We start from the raw sequence: 16,748 nt of genomic DNA, 5'->3' as shown, positions 1-16,748 counted from the left end.
GCCTTGGCCATCAGGGCTGTCTACACTAACCGTTCCTTCATTGCTAAAGAGCATCTGGTCCCTTGCTGGCACATTCGCCTGGGGTGTTGCTCCAACATGATGCCACAAAGTCATTGTCCTTTCGACAAGCACAGCACATTCATCCCATCTTTTTGTCTTGATTTTCGCTTAGCTTGACATTCAGCAGCTTAAATCATCTCACTTGTATTGAAGCATCAAACCCACTGGATGATCTAAGTGATTCATGAATAATATATTAATCGAAAGATGCCAAAAATCTTAAATTGATATCCAAAATATCTGTATATTTTAAGTTTGAAAACATACATGCATCCTTACTCTATAACCTTTGTAACAAGGAGGGGTAATTTTAGAACCACCTTACTCATCTGTTGCAAAGTCATTTTAAAGCAAGGTCCTGTAGCAAAAAGCACGTTTAGTAGAAATTGCCAGCAGGTCTCTAAAAGTGCATACTTTTTCTAAAAGAGGTACATGTACCATGATTTTCTATAATTTAACCACAAAGAGCCATTTTCCCAGATGAAAACCAAAAGCTGCTTATAAGCATTCAGTCCAGTAAGATAATTGCAGTAAAATGTGCATTTTCTAAACTCAGTGGGCACGCTGGACCCTTGCAAATGTTTGAATTCCCGATAAACTGATAAAGTGTCCACTTTGACCTTCTTCCCAGCTTTTCATTTCACTCCCCTTGCCACAAGCTGACACTGTTTGTCCATTTTTACACTGGGCTTTTCTTTTTTTGCCCTGATGCCGTTGATGAACCCGGTGTCTTCTTAAAACGTTAAAAAAAATGGAATGCTCAAAAATGGGGATGGAGAAATGAATGTCCTTTCACAGCCATTGTCACTCAAACATCCGAGTTCATTTGCATACTGCGTTCTTATAAACATCCGAGTTCCACAGAATTGTGGGTGTACAGAATGTAACAAGACGTTTCCAAAAGCAGATGCAGCAGAGAGATAAATGAAAACCAAATATAAATGAACTTCAATGATAAATGGACTAAGTGTGACTCACAGAGCTGATACATCTTCACTTGTATTAAGTCTTAAACTGGAAAGCCAGCCATCACCAGTTGTCTTTCATGGGCTGAGGCGTTGTGCTCTGTTACCTGTTCTAACCTGAAGACTTTTCTCCTTAGTTTTTTTTATCTCCTCTGAGACAGAGATAGTCTACCCGATCAAAACTTTTGGGTCCGTCACTTGATTTAACACTCGTTTGAGCTTGATTAAGGCTCAGTGCTAAGCGAGGGACTGAAGCAGGTAGTTGTTTCTGTATATTCTTTTGATGTACTGTGTCACATGATATTTGCCATTGCTATCTCTGCAATGATAGTCCTCATCAGCCCCTAACCCTTGAGACCTCTCCTATATTTACCAAAGCTGTTTCTCCTGCCTTGACTTTCTGATAAATATATCAATGCATATGTCTAAATACTGTATACCTACAGTACTGTATATGTGTATTCATACAAACGTTTCATATGATGAAATGGAACCATAAAATGTCCAGTCTGCTTTATACTGAGCAGTAAAGACATTTTCTTAATCCTCAAGTCACTGGGATGTTTTAAGTATTAAGAAGCAATACAGAGGAAAAGTACTGGAAATTGGAAAGTTATTTTAAAATCCAATTGGTTCTGCTGAGATTCTATCAACCAATGAGGGCTTTCGACACGTGGCTAAAAGTAGCAGATACTCTTGCAAAAATGCTTGCAGAAAGCTTGCGAAAAAGCTTGGTCACGCACAGACTCTTGGCCAAACTGTGTCTTCATCCAGAGCGAAAAATTTAGAATGTCTTGAAAGTTTATTGTTCATTTGTTCAACTGGATTTGATTGCTTATATATGGGCAGCATTCACATGTCAGTGAGTTTTCAAGGGACTCTTTATTCATGTTTTAAAACCAGTCTTGATGCATGGCATGGCTGCTACCCCATATCAGGATAAAAACACAGAAAACTGGACTGATGTCAAGGTATCCTTGCCAATAGATTCGGCTCCCCTCTTCCGAAAGGAAATACTGTCTTACGGTCATTTCTGTAGAAACCACTCTGGTTATTTTTTACTCTATTTACAACAGTGAATTCACAAAATGTCAAAACTGATGACTACATTCATTTTTACAACCACAATAAGTTCTAAAAATGTACATAATGTTACAAACAAGAGGCAGCCATTTGGCCCATCTAGTCAGTTTGATGGTTAGTAGTTAATTAATCCCAGGATCTCATCCAGGCATTTCTTGAATGAAGCCAAAGAATCGACTTCAGCTAATGTACACAGCTGGGCAGCCATTTCCACACTCCTACAGTGGAGTGCTATAAGCAGATCTATTATTTTATGTTATTTCAGCAGAACATTCAGTCTGAAATAGATTTTCTTTAAATCCAAACAAACAGAAACCCAAAATTAAGAATCTTAAGGTTCTTAATTAAGTTCTTAATGATTCTTTGGTTATACCCTGCACCATTAATGGTGTACCAGCAAATCTGAAACCAGAGGAGAAACTATGCCCTAGTGATAGCTATTACTTTTTAATTTTCAGTAATTCATTCAACACCTCCACAGCTATATTACAAGCTATCTGTTCTGTCCAGCAAAGCTGATTGGAGTTCAGTCAGTGTTTTTATTTTGATTCGAACTGTGCAAGCCATCAGTGTGCGAAACCAGCAATTTATAGTGACAGTGAAATGCAAGTATGGAGTTCACAGAGTAAACAAAGTGAGGCCACTATGTTGTTGTATTTGATGAAGTGAACAAAGTAGCAAACCGTGCAAAACTGGAAGACAAAAGATGTGTTCTACCGAGCTAGGTGATTACCACACACAATTGAACAAAAAAGCAAATTCTTCCTTTCTGCATTAATGAATAATCATCTCATAGCTTCTATTAATCTGCTAATCTACTTCCCAGAGTCTATCTCCTGTGCTAATAAAGGGAGCTGGAACCACACACTTCATTCCACAGAATCACTTGACCGTCTGTCAGAACTTTGTGCATCAGGAACTGATAAAAAAAAAGAATCCAGTAATTTATTAAGGGCACTTATATCCCTTTGCTAAAAACATCTAAATGCAATTTAGACGTTACTGTCTATCAATTCATCACAGTCACTGTTTAAAATACACTGTGTTTGCAAACCCCTTTACCAGTTCAGATTGTAAAGAAATGAGTCCACTGTTTTTATTGGCAGTCTAATGTAGTGGACTCTGTTGCTCCCACGCAGGGAGTTGAAAGAATCTCTGGGAGCAGACAGGATATCATCAGTGTCCTCAGCCTACCTATTCCTCCCAGTTTTGCAAGTACAAAGCCCTGTCCCAGTTCTTAATGGCAAGCTTCATGGAAAACACAGAAGAAGCAAGAAAAGGATAGCAGCAGATACTAGTTTACGGATTTGCCTTTGTACTATTACTCATGCTTTAGTTCAGATTATATGGAAATTCCTAGATACTGACAGCCAGATCTTTTTCTGTATTCCCTGTCTTTGCTTTTGTGGAAAACTTATGAAAAGTTAAGATTACAATCTCATCTCGGTAGAACTATGAATGATGTGAGGGAATAAAACAATGGAATAGAGCTTTCAATCTTTAAGAAATACAATGATAAAAGTGGGAAAACTCCTGGAGAAAAGTAGAGGAATCCACGTGTTTATTGTGTCCTGGCCTGCTTTGTCATTGCTGGACAACCATCGGGCTTAAGCATGTCAAATAACTGAAAATCCAATCCTGACTTCATGTTAATGTACGTTTGTGGGTGTTTGCTACAATTTGCATTTCTCACAGATGCTTTATGAGTAGAAAGATTGTCACATTCCTAACATTATATGAAGGTCCTGGGCAGAAATGCACAAAGGAATCTAAATATAGCCAGCTTGTTCTATATCTCTTCACCCTGTGGTCTAGGACCCGTTAGTGAATTGTCATGGGCATTTTCAATCCAAATGCCCAAAGCCGCAGTGTTCCTAGGATTAAATCTTAAAGTATAGGCTGCAATTTGGACTGCAGTCCCATTTTGCATCCTGAGTGACTTACTTTACAACTACTTATGTAGAGGCGAGTCCAAAAAGCCTGTCTCATTTCAGCAAATGGACTTTGAGGACCAAATGACTGTTGCCTTTAATTTCTGGAAGTCCCATCTAAAAATATTTAAGAGTAAAAAGCAGACTAGTTTTCTACCTCATTATGTTCTTCCTAAATGCGCTTATTAAATCACAACTAATTGGCATTTTGTAATGCCATAGTGATTTTGCCAAATAACTTGTTCTTCCTGCCTAGTCTCTGATATTTAGTTGTGATGACTTATTGGGAGCTACACGTTTTTGTTAGCTTAGTCAAAGGTTGTGTTGTTTATAGCCTGTGCTGATGTGTGTAGCTATATAGATATAGATCCAGATCTTCTGGGTTTTGTTATATATCGCAAAGGTAATGTACAACGTTAAGATGTGATGGATACAATGTCCTTTGACTTTCTGGAGGACAAAATAATTGCAGAAGCTGTTTAGCTTTCATTAATTTGTATAGTACAGGGCAGGAATCTTTCCCATGTGGCCCACATAGGACTTTTGTAGCCCAAAGTCACTCCATAGTGGCCCATAAGAGGCTTGGTGTTGAAAAATAGTTGCTGGAAGCTTCACAAATTTGATGCTTTAAAACACATTCTCTGATTTCTGATAAAGGTATGAGCTTATGGATAAAATAATTGCTGCCCCTTGTTACGCAGATACTTTGTTTCTGTTTTACCATTCTCAATGAAGAGAGACAGCACCCTATTATTTCAATGGGAATTTTGAATGTTGTGAGGAATATTGCAGGGCTGTGCCATATGTCAAGTATTATGTTGTTTTTTGTGCTCTCTGTTCTGTTTGGGGGCTGCTGAAAATGTTCAGCACTGCACAGTTATCCAGGTGCTGGCACATTCACGTCTCAGTAGGCTGCCACAGGTGTCCACTTTAAGTTTGGAGGGCATATTTAATCACTGGGAGTCGTTATAGAAACCTGAAAAACAGAAAATAAAGTCAAATTACATTGGAAGCCCTTTACTCCTTGTATATTGGAGAGAGGGATCGTTGTCCTTGAACAGAAGCCAAAATTAGAAAGAGAAGGAAGAAAACACAGGAAAGACATAATAAAAAAGCAGTCTCTGATTTTTTCTTTGTTACTCTACAGGTGTAGGACTGTCTACAGTTGTCATCTCCTTTGTGCTCTGCACCTACTACAATGTTCTTATGGCCTGGGCCCTCTATTACCTCTTCAACTCCTTCCAGTCCCCTCTGCCTTGGCAGACTTGTAACAATACTTGGAACATTCAGGAGAATTGCTCCTGTGGCTTTCCAGGGAATGCTACCCATCTCCAGTCTGCCAGCCAGCAGTTCTTTGAGTGAGTATTTCTCTTCCACACTGCGCCTGGTTTGCTTCTCAGCAGCAGAATTGACAGAATTGAGTTTGGGATGAGCTATCCTGTCTTGTCGCTGAGGCCAATATCCTGGTTTCGTTCAAGAAACAGCTGCACGAGATTCTTCTTTATGTTGATGGAGAAATGTTGAACTGAGCACCTTTTCCCTTCAGTGTGAAATAGTCCAGGAAAAAAAAAACACAAACGCAAGATACGGTCAGTGATGAAACCGCTGTGTACAAGTCTTGTCAATCTAAAATTTTAGCCCTCTTTATCTCACTACCTTCATTACAGGTGTAAGCATGTACATGGAAGAAGAAAAATCAAAACTCTTAATAACCAATAACAGAACCCCAATCTTTTCTGGAGGTAACTTGAGCCCATGGTGCAGCAGCAGACTGGCAGTGGTACACTGCCCAGCCAGGGAGAGCTCTTGCTGGAGACACTCTGCCCGTTTTTAGCACAGTTTGTCAAGGCTGGAGAAGTTCTCATCTTTCCTCTGCCTCTTCTCAGTTACAGGCTACTGGAGAAGACTGGGGGCATTGAGAAACCAGGGAACATGCGCTGGGAGCTGTTTGGCATCCTCCTTCTGGCCTGGGCCATAGTTTACCTGTGCATCTTCAAAGGGGTCAAATCCACCGGGAAGGTGAGTAAAAGGGCGTCCATTTCAGTGACCTTTGACCTGCTTTGAGCTGTGAGGAGTGGTGTGGGAAAGAAAGGGAACATTTCACAGCTTCGCCTCCTTCGCTCAAGAATAAAACAGGAAAAAACAATAGCATGTAAACAATAGCTGTATTCTTTTGCTGTTCTTCTGAAAAACACTTGGTATTTCTGCATTAGGTTTGATTGCTTTGGAAGTTGTTGATGACAGTGAGAATTCAAGACAATCTGTTGTTTTTAAAGATTTTTTTTATGATACTAGAAAAATTCCCCTGTGGGAAACATTTATCACCCTCTCTCTACATGCTGAGATTTGTTTTCACAGCATTTGTAGGTTTTGTAGAAACACTTTTAAGTATCTTGGGGATCCATGCTGAAATATAAGTGATCTGATATTTGTGTACAGGTTGCATAATAACTTTTTCCACTTTCAGGAAACTGGCAACATAAATAGTTAAGTTGGTTATACTGTAAATGCAAGATGAGTTCTTGCCGTTTGAAGACTGACAGAGTACAGTAACTTATCTCTGTTAGGACTAAGAAGCATGATTTATCTGAAATTCAGCACAGACCAAGTTAACCTTTGATTTTATTTTTTATCTACATATGAAAAATAATGTAGAGTTAGATATTAAACTGGACATGTAACACATGCTAATTGTATTGTTGGAACTGTCATCCTTGCTGAGAAATTTTAAACAGCATTAAGGTGAAACATCATGACCTTTCTACAACCCTTCCAATTTGAAAGCTGGACTTGGCATCTAGGCACACATTGTATTGTGTCATATACTTTCTCTAAATGTCAAGGTATATGGATGGATATGTTGCCTGTGCCATTTTTAAACATTATGAATGGTTACGCTCACTCATAGCACATTACTATGTCAATACCTAAAACGAATAGGGGTTCTGCATGGAGCTTTGTATGTAGATGGATGACATTACTTCCTAACACATTACAGTTCTCTCATCCACAGGGGTTAGAGCCAGCCTTGTTTGTATCAAACATTCGGCATTGCTATGTGATTCAGTTGGACCTCAATTACATCTTTTTGCGAATACTGTTCATTTTTTTTAAACCCCAATCAGTGTTGGAGATGGTGTGGCACTCTGTTCTCAGGAAAGGCTGTCAAAGTCTCAGTCCTGTGTGAATGCGAGTGGCATTGTTTTTTTTTTCCACCCTGCCAGAGGTTAAGCTTGTGGTTGAAACATGTAGTTACGGATGGATAAATAAATGGCTTTCTTTTGCTCGTCTCTTTCTCCAGGTGGTGTACTTCACTGTCACGTTCCCTTATGTCATACTCTTGGCCTTACTCATCAACAACGTGCAGCTGCCTGGAGCCAAGACTGGAATCCTGTACTTTGTCACTCCTGTCTGGAGCAAGCTGCTGGAAGTACAGGTGAGGATAAGGACAGTGAGGTTAAACACAGTACAATGGCAATGTGTCATAACAATGGCTGAAAAGATCCTGATTAATGATTAATGGAAAAGCACAGGAATTATATGGCATCATACGCAATAGCCTGAGATTTGCATGATGTCATTTTGAATTTACCCCTGTGCACGGGAGAGCACTTGCTAGTTAGAGGACCCGCTATGACTTCGGGTTTGAAAACACCGTCCAATGCAAGCTTCCATAATATCGATGAAACTTTGTTTTCTCCATTTGGGGGCATAAAGTGACAACACCTGAAATTCCTATTGGCTGTTAGAGGAGAAGCACCAGTTTTTTGAGTGTAGAAAACAAAACTGTCTGGTCTCACAATATCAAACAAGTATTTTTTCATTAGCAACCAATAGAAAAGATCCTTAATGGCCTTGTGTGGTATTGTGGTAACATTAGAAAGTAAAATAACATTGGTATGCCATGATGCAGCGTGGAAGTCATACCTACTCTTGGCGTAGATTACAGAACCAAGCAGTGTTGATTGACCTTTCCACAGGTGTGGGTGAATGCTGCAGCTCAGATCTTCAACTCCATTGGCATTGGCTACGGTTCAATGATATCCTTGGCAAGCTACAACAAATTTAACAATAACATTCTCAGGTAAGATAGACTTCTGAGTCTGATCTGAATGTCAAATGAATATCCAATGGGTTTAATTCATATTATACTCAGTGGTAGTTCAGTCTTAAAACAGCTACTATACGTTCTGCCCTTTTAATAAAAAAACAAACCTTTTTTCCTCATAGAAAGCAATTTCTACAGTGAAAACAGTATATGAAATCTAGTTTCAAAGTACGTATTGGTATAATGCTGGAAAAATGTTACTAAAAAGAAGATTTTGCTTTTCCCAGCTACATATTTACTTATATATAAAGGGCTTCTGGGTGCTCTTGATGGAAAATCCCCTCTTTCAGAGATATAATGGTTTTTATTGATTGATTATATGATCTCTGTGTTGCCCTCTTTTGCCTTGTTCAATTAGTTTTGACTTTCTTCTACACAACCGTTTTGTAGAGTTGGTAGATTCTGAAACAGTGTGTGTACATCCAAGCCATCAGTGACCTGATTATCATGTAGTCCTGTATGGATGTGTTATTACTGTACATCACCAATTCAGAAAAATCTAACAATTTTGTTTTAATTGAAACCATAATACCCTCTGAGCATGTATTGGATAAAGTGGATCGCAATTGGAAGGATAATGCCCTTTGTTTTTCATAGTTATGAATTCCAGAAAAAATAACTAAATAATAATAAAATATGATTAGATTTTTATGGCTGTTTCAGGAATATAGCTACAAGTGGGGTGCATGGTGGTTAGCATTTTCTGCCTTGTAAAACTGTGGCCCTGGGTTCAATTCTGCACTGGGGGTACTATCTGTGTGGTGTTTGTTCTCCCTGTGTTTGTGTGGGTTTGCTCTAGGTGCTCCGGTTTCCTCCCACTATCCAAAGACATACTGGTAGGTTAAATTGGCTTCTGGAAAAATTGGCCTTGGTGTCAGTGTGTGCATGTCTGTTTTTGTGTCTGCATTGTGGCTGACTGGTGTCCTGCCCAGGGGGTACCCTGTCTTGCACCCCCTGAGACCCTGAAGTGGAAGAAGTGGTTAATGGATGAATAGTTTATGCTCTTATGTAAGGATACAGCACAAGTAGTTTCGACATGAATCTGTATTATTCTCTCACAATTTATATATTAATTATTAACCAATGTCCTTATCTAGGGTAATGTACATACAAGAGCTACACAAATACATTAGCAGACATTCTGTATTGATGTTTGTGAACTTGTAAATGTTTCATTTCGACAATTCTCCCAGAAACTACATTCTAATCGTATTTGTTGTGCCTTGCCCTTTAACCTATTTTGATTTTCTCCATTTCAGGGACACGTTAATTGTCTCAATGGCCAATTCTGCTACCAGTATCTTTGCTGGGTTTGTGGTTTTTTCAGCTATCGGCTACATGGCTCATGTACACAACCTGCCTGTGGACGACATAGCCACAGATGGTAACTATACTGCTGTGGGGCGGGAAATGAACAATACTCTTCAGTGGACACAAACAGGAGTTTGCAGTGGAAAAAGCACCAGGCTTTTAAATTACTTATTTAATATGATTCTGCACACAGATCACCCTTTATTGATTTTCATATGTCACAGGAAATTGGGTCTGTGGTTTTTATTAGATTTATAATTCTATACTAATTAAAGTTTACCCAGCCATTTTATTTTCCTGCCATTGTTTGCAAAGATATTAAATGGTGCACTTTCAGTGAGGGTTCTCAAATACATTTAGCAGTTGGGATAGTATTCTGCTGGTGTGTTTTTTTTTATATTTTGAGTATGAAACAATCCTGGATCTTTCCTGGTGTGCTGAGTGTGTGGTACCATTGTCCTTCCTGTCCTAGGCCCTGGCTTAGTGTTTGTTGTGTATCCAGAGATCCTCTCCACCATGCCTGTGGCTCAGCTGTGGGCCTGTCTGTTTTTTCTCATGCTGCTCTGCCTGGGTCTGGACAGCCAGGTAAGAGGAAGGAGTTAGAGTTGCGCCTGGTCTTTGTTTTCGCCACTGTAAAAACCAGCAAGGCCAGTATGAAACTAATTAGTCACTGCTCAATTACCATAGATTCACTGGTCTGGAAGGGGGACATTCAGTTCATTGTACAAGATTCAAACACAGCATCTGACTATGAACTACATGGAAGTGTTCCAAGCACCATTTACTCCAAACAACATTATTTCTTTATATCAGGTTGGAGATTTCCATCATTTTAGAATGGTGGATGGCTTTGCAACAATATTCCAGGATTTTAATCTGGAATTAATGCAGCCTTAGTTTCTTTTTCACTCTGAGCATAATTAATAGGTACACATGAATATAACTAATTGCACTAGATTGTATTTCTGAATTGAGCATAATGTGACCAACAGAAAGTGAAAGATTTAAGATCACCCTTCCTCCTAAACGGAATTTTGGCTCTTTGACTAATTTACATCTTACTACAGCTTCAAAGATTGTGGGAAAAAGTAAAAAAACAACACTGATAATCATCTTATTATATTTCCGTCAGGAAGAGGAAGCATGTAATTACTTATCAAGTGAGCTGAGAAATAAACCAAGATTAGATTCTCAGTCAATTCAGTGAATGCTGTGTTGAGGAGCTGCCCCATCCAGTATGAAAGCTGCACAGCTGCACAGACTGTGGCTCGGTCTCTGAGCTTGGGGATGGGAGTCATTTACACGCCGCTGTCTTCTTGTGAAAACACCTGAGGCGTGAGGCCATGCAAAGAAAACAGAGCTTAATGTAGATATCAAATGCAGACATCCAACAAAGCATAAATTTAACACAATGAGAAGTGGCCCTTAGAGGGCCTGTACAGGCCTCAACAAGAAATGCCAACAGAAGTGTTTCATTCCTTGTGAAACTCATTCACATTTCATTCTTTATAGTTTGGGATGGTGGAAGTCATCGTGACATGCATTATGGATGGTTTTGGCCTGAAGCTTCTCAAATACTTGAAAAGGAAGGAAATTGTTGTATTAGCAGTGTGTGCTGTTGGCTTCATTGTTGGAATTCCTAATATTACTCAGGTGAGTTGGAAGGATTAAAAGCTTTAACCTCTTCTACGGTACTGTATCAAGTTGTTTGCCTTTAATCCAAGTCTCATACCTGCCTTACCCAAATTCAGCTGTTCTCCTGTAGAAACTACAACTAATTTGCTTCCTTAAATACCATATCTGATGGAATACTTATTTTTCTTCTAAGAAATTACACAAGTTTGTTTATGGAATGCAAATGCATATTAACACATTGTACCTGGTGTTAATCTGTGGCTCATATTACACCTATCAAAACATTAACCCGCCAGCTGAATTGGAATCTTTCAAAATCCAGAACTTCAGCATCAGGCTCTGTGTTTATAATCAGTGATTGAATCCGTGTCTGTGCTAAGAGGTTAAGTTCTGATGTGAACAAGGACAGTGTGATGAAATGGAGGCTCTGGAGGCCTGGCCTGCTGACAGCATTGTCCGTTTTTCTGCAGGGAGGAATATTCGTCTTCCAGCTGATGGATCACTACACTGCTGTGGTGTCACTCATGTTCATGGCTTTCTTTGAGGTGGTGGCTGTGTGCTGGGTCTTCGGTAAATAGCGGTCGTATCCTCTCTTCAGAAAAATAGTTCTGTTTCTTTTTATCAAAAAAGTGTTGTTCACTAACTTGTTCATTAGGACTTTGTTTTATGCTGAGAGCTTGGACAGGTTAAACAGCCTGTTCTCTTCTTCACCTGAACTTACAGTACGCTCATTTGCCTAATTAACTGCTTCCTCTGTAGGGGCCTGACACTTGTTGGTCTGCATTGCAGGAGCAGGAAGAATTTCCAAGATGGTGACAAGAATGATAGGCAGGCCTCCCAGTGTCTTCTTCAAGGTGTGCTGGCTGGTGTTCTCTCCCTTGCTGGTCATGGTGTGTATCGTCTCTTCTGAAGCATTTTGTTATTCTTTTTTTCTTAGCTAGAAAACGAGGTGGAGGTTAAGAACTCAGCATGAGAAGTCCCCTAGGGACGGGGTTGGGAACTGCCAATTGAAGCAACTGCAGAAAGCAGGTCACAAATTATTTCACAAAGGGATCATTCACCCATTCTGCTTTTGTAACTGTTATTAAATGAATGATCCTAAAATACACTACCATTGGGTCTGTATATTTATTTTGTGTTTTTCATTTTATACAGCCTACAATGCTGTGAAAAAGTATTTGCCTCCTCTCTGATTTTTCATGTTATCAGATGTATAGTATATTTTCTTTCCTATTAATGATCAGAAATTCATCTCTCTGGGAGTCCTCTGCAGCCTCATGCTTACAGACAAGTGGCCTAACATTGCTGACGTGATCTTTTTTGCCTTGCAGTGTATTTTTATCTCCAGTGTTGTCCAGTACACTCCAGCTCGCTATGGGAAGACCTACACCTACCCCGTGTGGGCTGAAGTTCTGGGCTGGTTTATTTCTCTAATCTCCATTGTGTGGATTCCGCTTGGAGCTTTGCACACAATCTATTACAACGAGGGAACACTCCTACAGGTGCGACAGGCAACACAACTAATACATGTAGCAGCAGTGCCTAGAGTATCCAAGAATGAGTGGAAATGGATAACATGTCCCTTTCATAGGCTGAGCCTCAGCAGAATCCTAGCACTATTTTTCATTCATGTATATTTTTAGAAATATTAAGTATATGGATTTTGCAATAGTTTCGGTGTCATCTGGATTAACTGATTATCCATAATCGACCACGTTACTCTCGAGCGATTTTGACTGAGGCGTCAGTACTAATCTACCTCATTAGCAAGAGAGCTGAGTGGTCACAGGGGACAAGTTGATTTAAACTGTTGAATGTCAATACTGGTGAACATCAAGAACAAAAAAATGCAGCAAGGAACCAATATTCCCCAATACCAAGAGAAAAACTCACCAGTGAAGCCAAGTCCCCCTTTGAGGCAAATGAAGGTTTTGGGTGGATCACTTTGATGGATGCCAGCAAGAGCAGCCCAAATGCAGAGAATGATACAATAACAAATCAGTTGAAGGGGAGGTCTAAGTGTGATGGTTTGGGAAGGAGTGTCTAGTCACTACCGAACTCCTCTTGTAGTGATTGATGGTTACCTGACTGCATGGTTCTACATTAAGTCCTGGTAACTCACATTAGGTCTTTCCTGCAGGCTCATCCTGACGTGACAACATTCCAGCAGGAAAATGCATGTCCACAAACTGCCCATGTGACTACAGCTATCTTGTGATACAAAATGCCATACTATGCCATACTTGCCAGTATTGAGCCCCATTGAACATCTGTGGGACGAGCTGGGGCAATGTGTTGCACCCAGGGCTCAGAGACTAGTGAACAGGCACATGCTTGTTCAGGGTTTCTGATAGGAATGGAAGAGAATCCTACAAGATAATATTTGCAACCTGGAGCACAGAGCTTATCTTAATAAGAAATGCTAATCAGCACAATAAAGTTACATACTGTATGCCATGTCTTTTATAAAATGTCAGTGCACCCCCTACAGGTGATTTTGACATTATCTTGAGAAGAACTTTATGAAATAGTATTAATGCTAAATTTCTTCTGAAGCTCGGTATAAGAACTTTAATACACAGCATTGCAATACAACTGCCTTGCTCAGTTGTAGGCCTTTATGACCTCATTTGTATTTATCCTGTTCATCTTGTCTTTCAATTGTCTTTCAAGTGCAAATGTTAATTTCCCAACCTTACATCATCAACTGGGCCATGATAAATTTCAAATCTGACAGCAGCTTTGAAATCGATCCTCAGCATCTGGAGTGTCTAGCATATGTATGTATTTAAGTGCTATAATAAATAATATTACCATGTGGTTGGTTAAAGGATGATGACGAATAACAAGAAGGATTTTAGAAACTCCAAGAGACTAGCTGATCATAGAGCCTAGCTGTTAAGAGATGAGTAATTTTTTGAGTCATGTTTGCCACTTGAATATGCTGCTTCAACAGACTACAGCAGGGTGTAACAATTTCTCATAACTTGTCTTTTCTCAGCGGCTGAAGACGTCATTGTTACCACGTGATGAACTGGCCAGAGTGGACGACCTGTCTGGAGAAAGCCAGCCCAGTTCCACTCAGTCACTCTCTCTTTCCAAGATTCCTGAAAAAACTTCCCTCACTGGGCAAAATACACCCTTTAATCAGCAAGAAAGGGACAAGCATGATTTCGACTTATGATTACGAAGGGTTCACTTCTGAAAACAATACGACAGGCTGCTTCAAGCAAGCATAGCATTCAAAACCCGCTACTCATTTCCTGAAGATTCAATTATTTGAAAAGCTTTTACCTTGAATAAAGTTTTGGAATATAGACATTGACCAAATTAGGTCAGAAAGTTGGTTAAATCATCACTTGAAAATGATAAATTTAATACAATGTTCAGATATTTGAACTTCGTGACTGAAACCAAAGCATCAAATTCTATAAAGAAGAAAGGATATGTTGTCATGACTATTTTATGACCACACTATGTAAAAACAGTGAGTGATTATTGTAAAATGATATTTTTGTTTCAGAATCTATGTACAGGATTGAAACATTTTTGGAGTCATAACCCATATACTGCAGTGATTCCATTTTCCGACAGTAATTTTGAACACCTGGGATTCTGCAGCAGTTACAGAGTTTCTACATGATGAATCTGGAGATGCACGATCTTGTATGATCTTCTGTGCAAGTTTCAAAAGTAAAGAAATAAAAGAGGAACTAGTCAGGCTGACAGGAAGACAACTACATTTCAATTTTACATTCTAAATGATTATCATTTACTAGTCCATACTGTGTTTAGTTATCATCAGATTAGTTTCTACTCTCTGTTTTATAATAAGGTTCAATAATAAACCATTTATTAATACTTTATTAAAACTTTGTACATAATGAATACATAGTATATTAACTGTCAGTAGAGTAGTTATTAATATCTACTCATGTTCTCTTCACATAACATATGTTGTAATATTTAACCACTGTTTATTTTAGGATTGATGTGCTTGAACATCAAGCCCTCGGCTTTGTTGTCTAATCTCTGTAACATTTCACATACAGTAACACTAATTTGTATACATATTTACCACTATGATATCAACCATTAATCAACTGTGAGTTCGTGTTTCTTATTGAACCTTATTATCAAGTGTCCACATTTGATACTTTCATATTAAATGTTCAGATAGTACTACATAATATGCTTTGGTTGTTCAGATGTTTTTTGTGTTGTAATTTACATTGGGAGTTTGCATATTTTGTGTGGGTTTTCAGTTGGTGCTTTGTCCTCCCACCTACCACAGACACGCTGGCCTGTTGTTAGTTAATACTAAACTGTGCCTGTGCTTGTACGAGAGTACTTGCATCCCATCCAGGATTTCCACCTTGTTTTGGGGAAAGTCCCTGTATTCCTGCGACCCTTTCTAGGAACAAGCTGTTTTCTGATAATGGCTTGATATTACTCCTCTTGTTATGAAAATATTCTGCATTTCAATGTAGTAGTTAAAAGACTGTTGCAGTGCTCGTATAACTCTGGGGCTTCCAGTGTCCAATGTTGTTAGTTTTTTTGGAAGAATTCAGCGCTCATTGATATTTGTCCATAGCGCACTACCAGCTGTTCCAGACAGAAACATCTTACTCATCATACATCAAACATTAAAATGAAGGTGTCTGCAGATCAAAGGTGAGCTGTGGAAGGGACAAGCTAGAATAAACCTGTGAACTAAATTGCTGTGGTCAAACGAATATGCAGTTGGAAAAGATTAGGAGAGACAGTATAAGGGAATACGTTTTGTGTCACATTTGCCTGAAAGCCTTGTTATATCCCAGCATTAAGTAGGAAACAGTGGAAGAAGAGGTCATTAATAAGTGCAGCATGTTTTAGGTGTTTATCTTTAAATTGATCTCCTCTAGACAGTGTTGTATTCTTTAATTTAACACAGAAAAACAAGACGTAGGTTCATGAGAATGACTATTTTAGCAATGCTGAAAAGAATTCTATAGATTAATATTATGGATAATAAAGTTTAATATGATCTTACAGAATAGTACAGTTTTACGCGGCCACAGCTACCATTATGTTGACTGCGGCAAGCAATAGCTTCGAACTTTATAAAGACAGAATAGCTTTAAGCTTTTTTCTTCAAGAGCAAAAGTAGCTCTGAACCACCATGAATTAGTATTTAGTCTTGGCAAAGTTTGTTTGAAACTCGTATTTCACACCTACACTGAAATGTTAGATGGCAGTAGTCAAACTATTTTTAATCTCCTTTTGCCCTTCAGTTAGCTATATTTAATATTCAGATCTGTAATCGTTTTCTAATCTGTTTTTTCCATTCCAATTATAAAATAGTTTTATTGAAACTGGAATAAAATAAATACCTTTATTGAAATATATCTGAAAATGAATATTTTGTACGTCTCCCAGCAGAATATTTTTTATTTTTCAATAATTATTATTAATATTTTGTTTTGGGTAAGCATTAAATCTCAAGTGGGTAGATAGTAGATGGCCATAAAACACTGTTTTTATTGTTCATTTATCTGGAACACCTTTTTGGAGTACTTGTCAACATAAGTGGACTGACTACAAAGCTACTAATGCTTTAGTTATAATGATTGAATAGGCATGAGATGTGTAGTATCTCAAACTGTGCAACACCAG

At 38.7% G+C, this 16,748-nt stretch overlaps 1 protein-coding gene across 2 annotated transcripts in view; it reads left to right on the top strand.

Moving 5' to 3' along the window:
- LOC148641592 (sodium- and chloride-dependent GABA transporter 1) overlaps positions 1–16,480 on the top strand; it is a 29,843-nt gene extending 13,363 nt beyond the window's left edge. For both annotated transcript variants that reach the window (XM_088618554.1, XM_088618555.1), the window contains exons 4-14: positions 5,187–5,397; positions 5,926–6,058; positions 7,341–7,475; positions 8,020–8,123; positions 9,407–9,531; positions 9,931–10,043; positions 10,971–11,111; positions 11,564–11,663; positions 11,883–11,983; positions 12,425–12,595; positions 14,095–16,480. In XM_088618554.1, the coding sequence (XP_088474680.1) occupies positions 5,187–5,397; positions 5,926–6,058; positions 7,341–7,475; positions 8,020–8,123; positions 9,407–9,531; positions 9,931–10,043; positions 10,971–11,111; positions 11,564–11,663; positions 11,883–11,983; positions 12,425–12,595; positions 14,095–14,277 (1,517 nt within the window). In that variant the 3' untranslated portion in view covers positions 14,278–16,480. The remainder of the gene's footprint in view (positions 1–5,186; positions 5,398–5,925; positions 6,059–7,340; positions 7,476–8,019; positions 8,124–9,406; positions 9,532–9,930; positions 10,044–10,970; positions 11,112–11,563; positions 11,664–11,882; positions 11,984–12,424; positions 12,596–14,094) is intronic.
- Positions 16,481–16,748: the final 268 nt, after the last annotated feature.

Source organism: Lepisosteus platostomus, chromosome 24 (assembly GCF_059453375.1).
Source record: "Lepisosteus platostomus isolate fLepPlt1 chromosome 24, fLepPlt1.hap1, whole genome shotgun sequence".
Taxonomy (NCBI): domain Eukaryota; kingdom Metazoa; phylum Chordata; class Actinopteri; order Semionotiformes; family Lepisosteidae; genus Lepisosteus; species Lepisosteus platostomus.
This window is presented reverse-complemented; position numbering and strand designations above follow the sequence as displayed.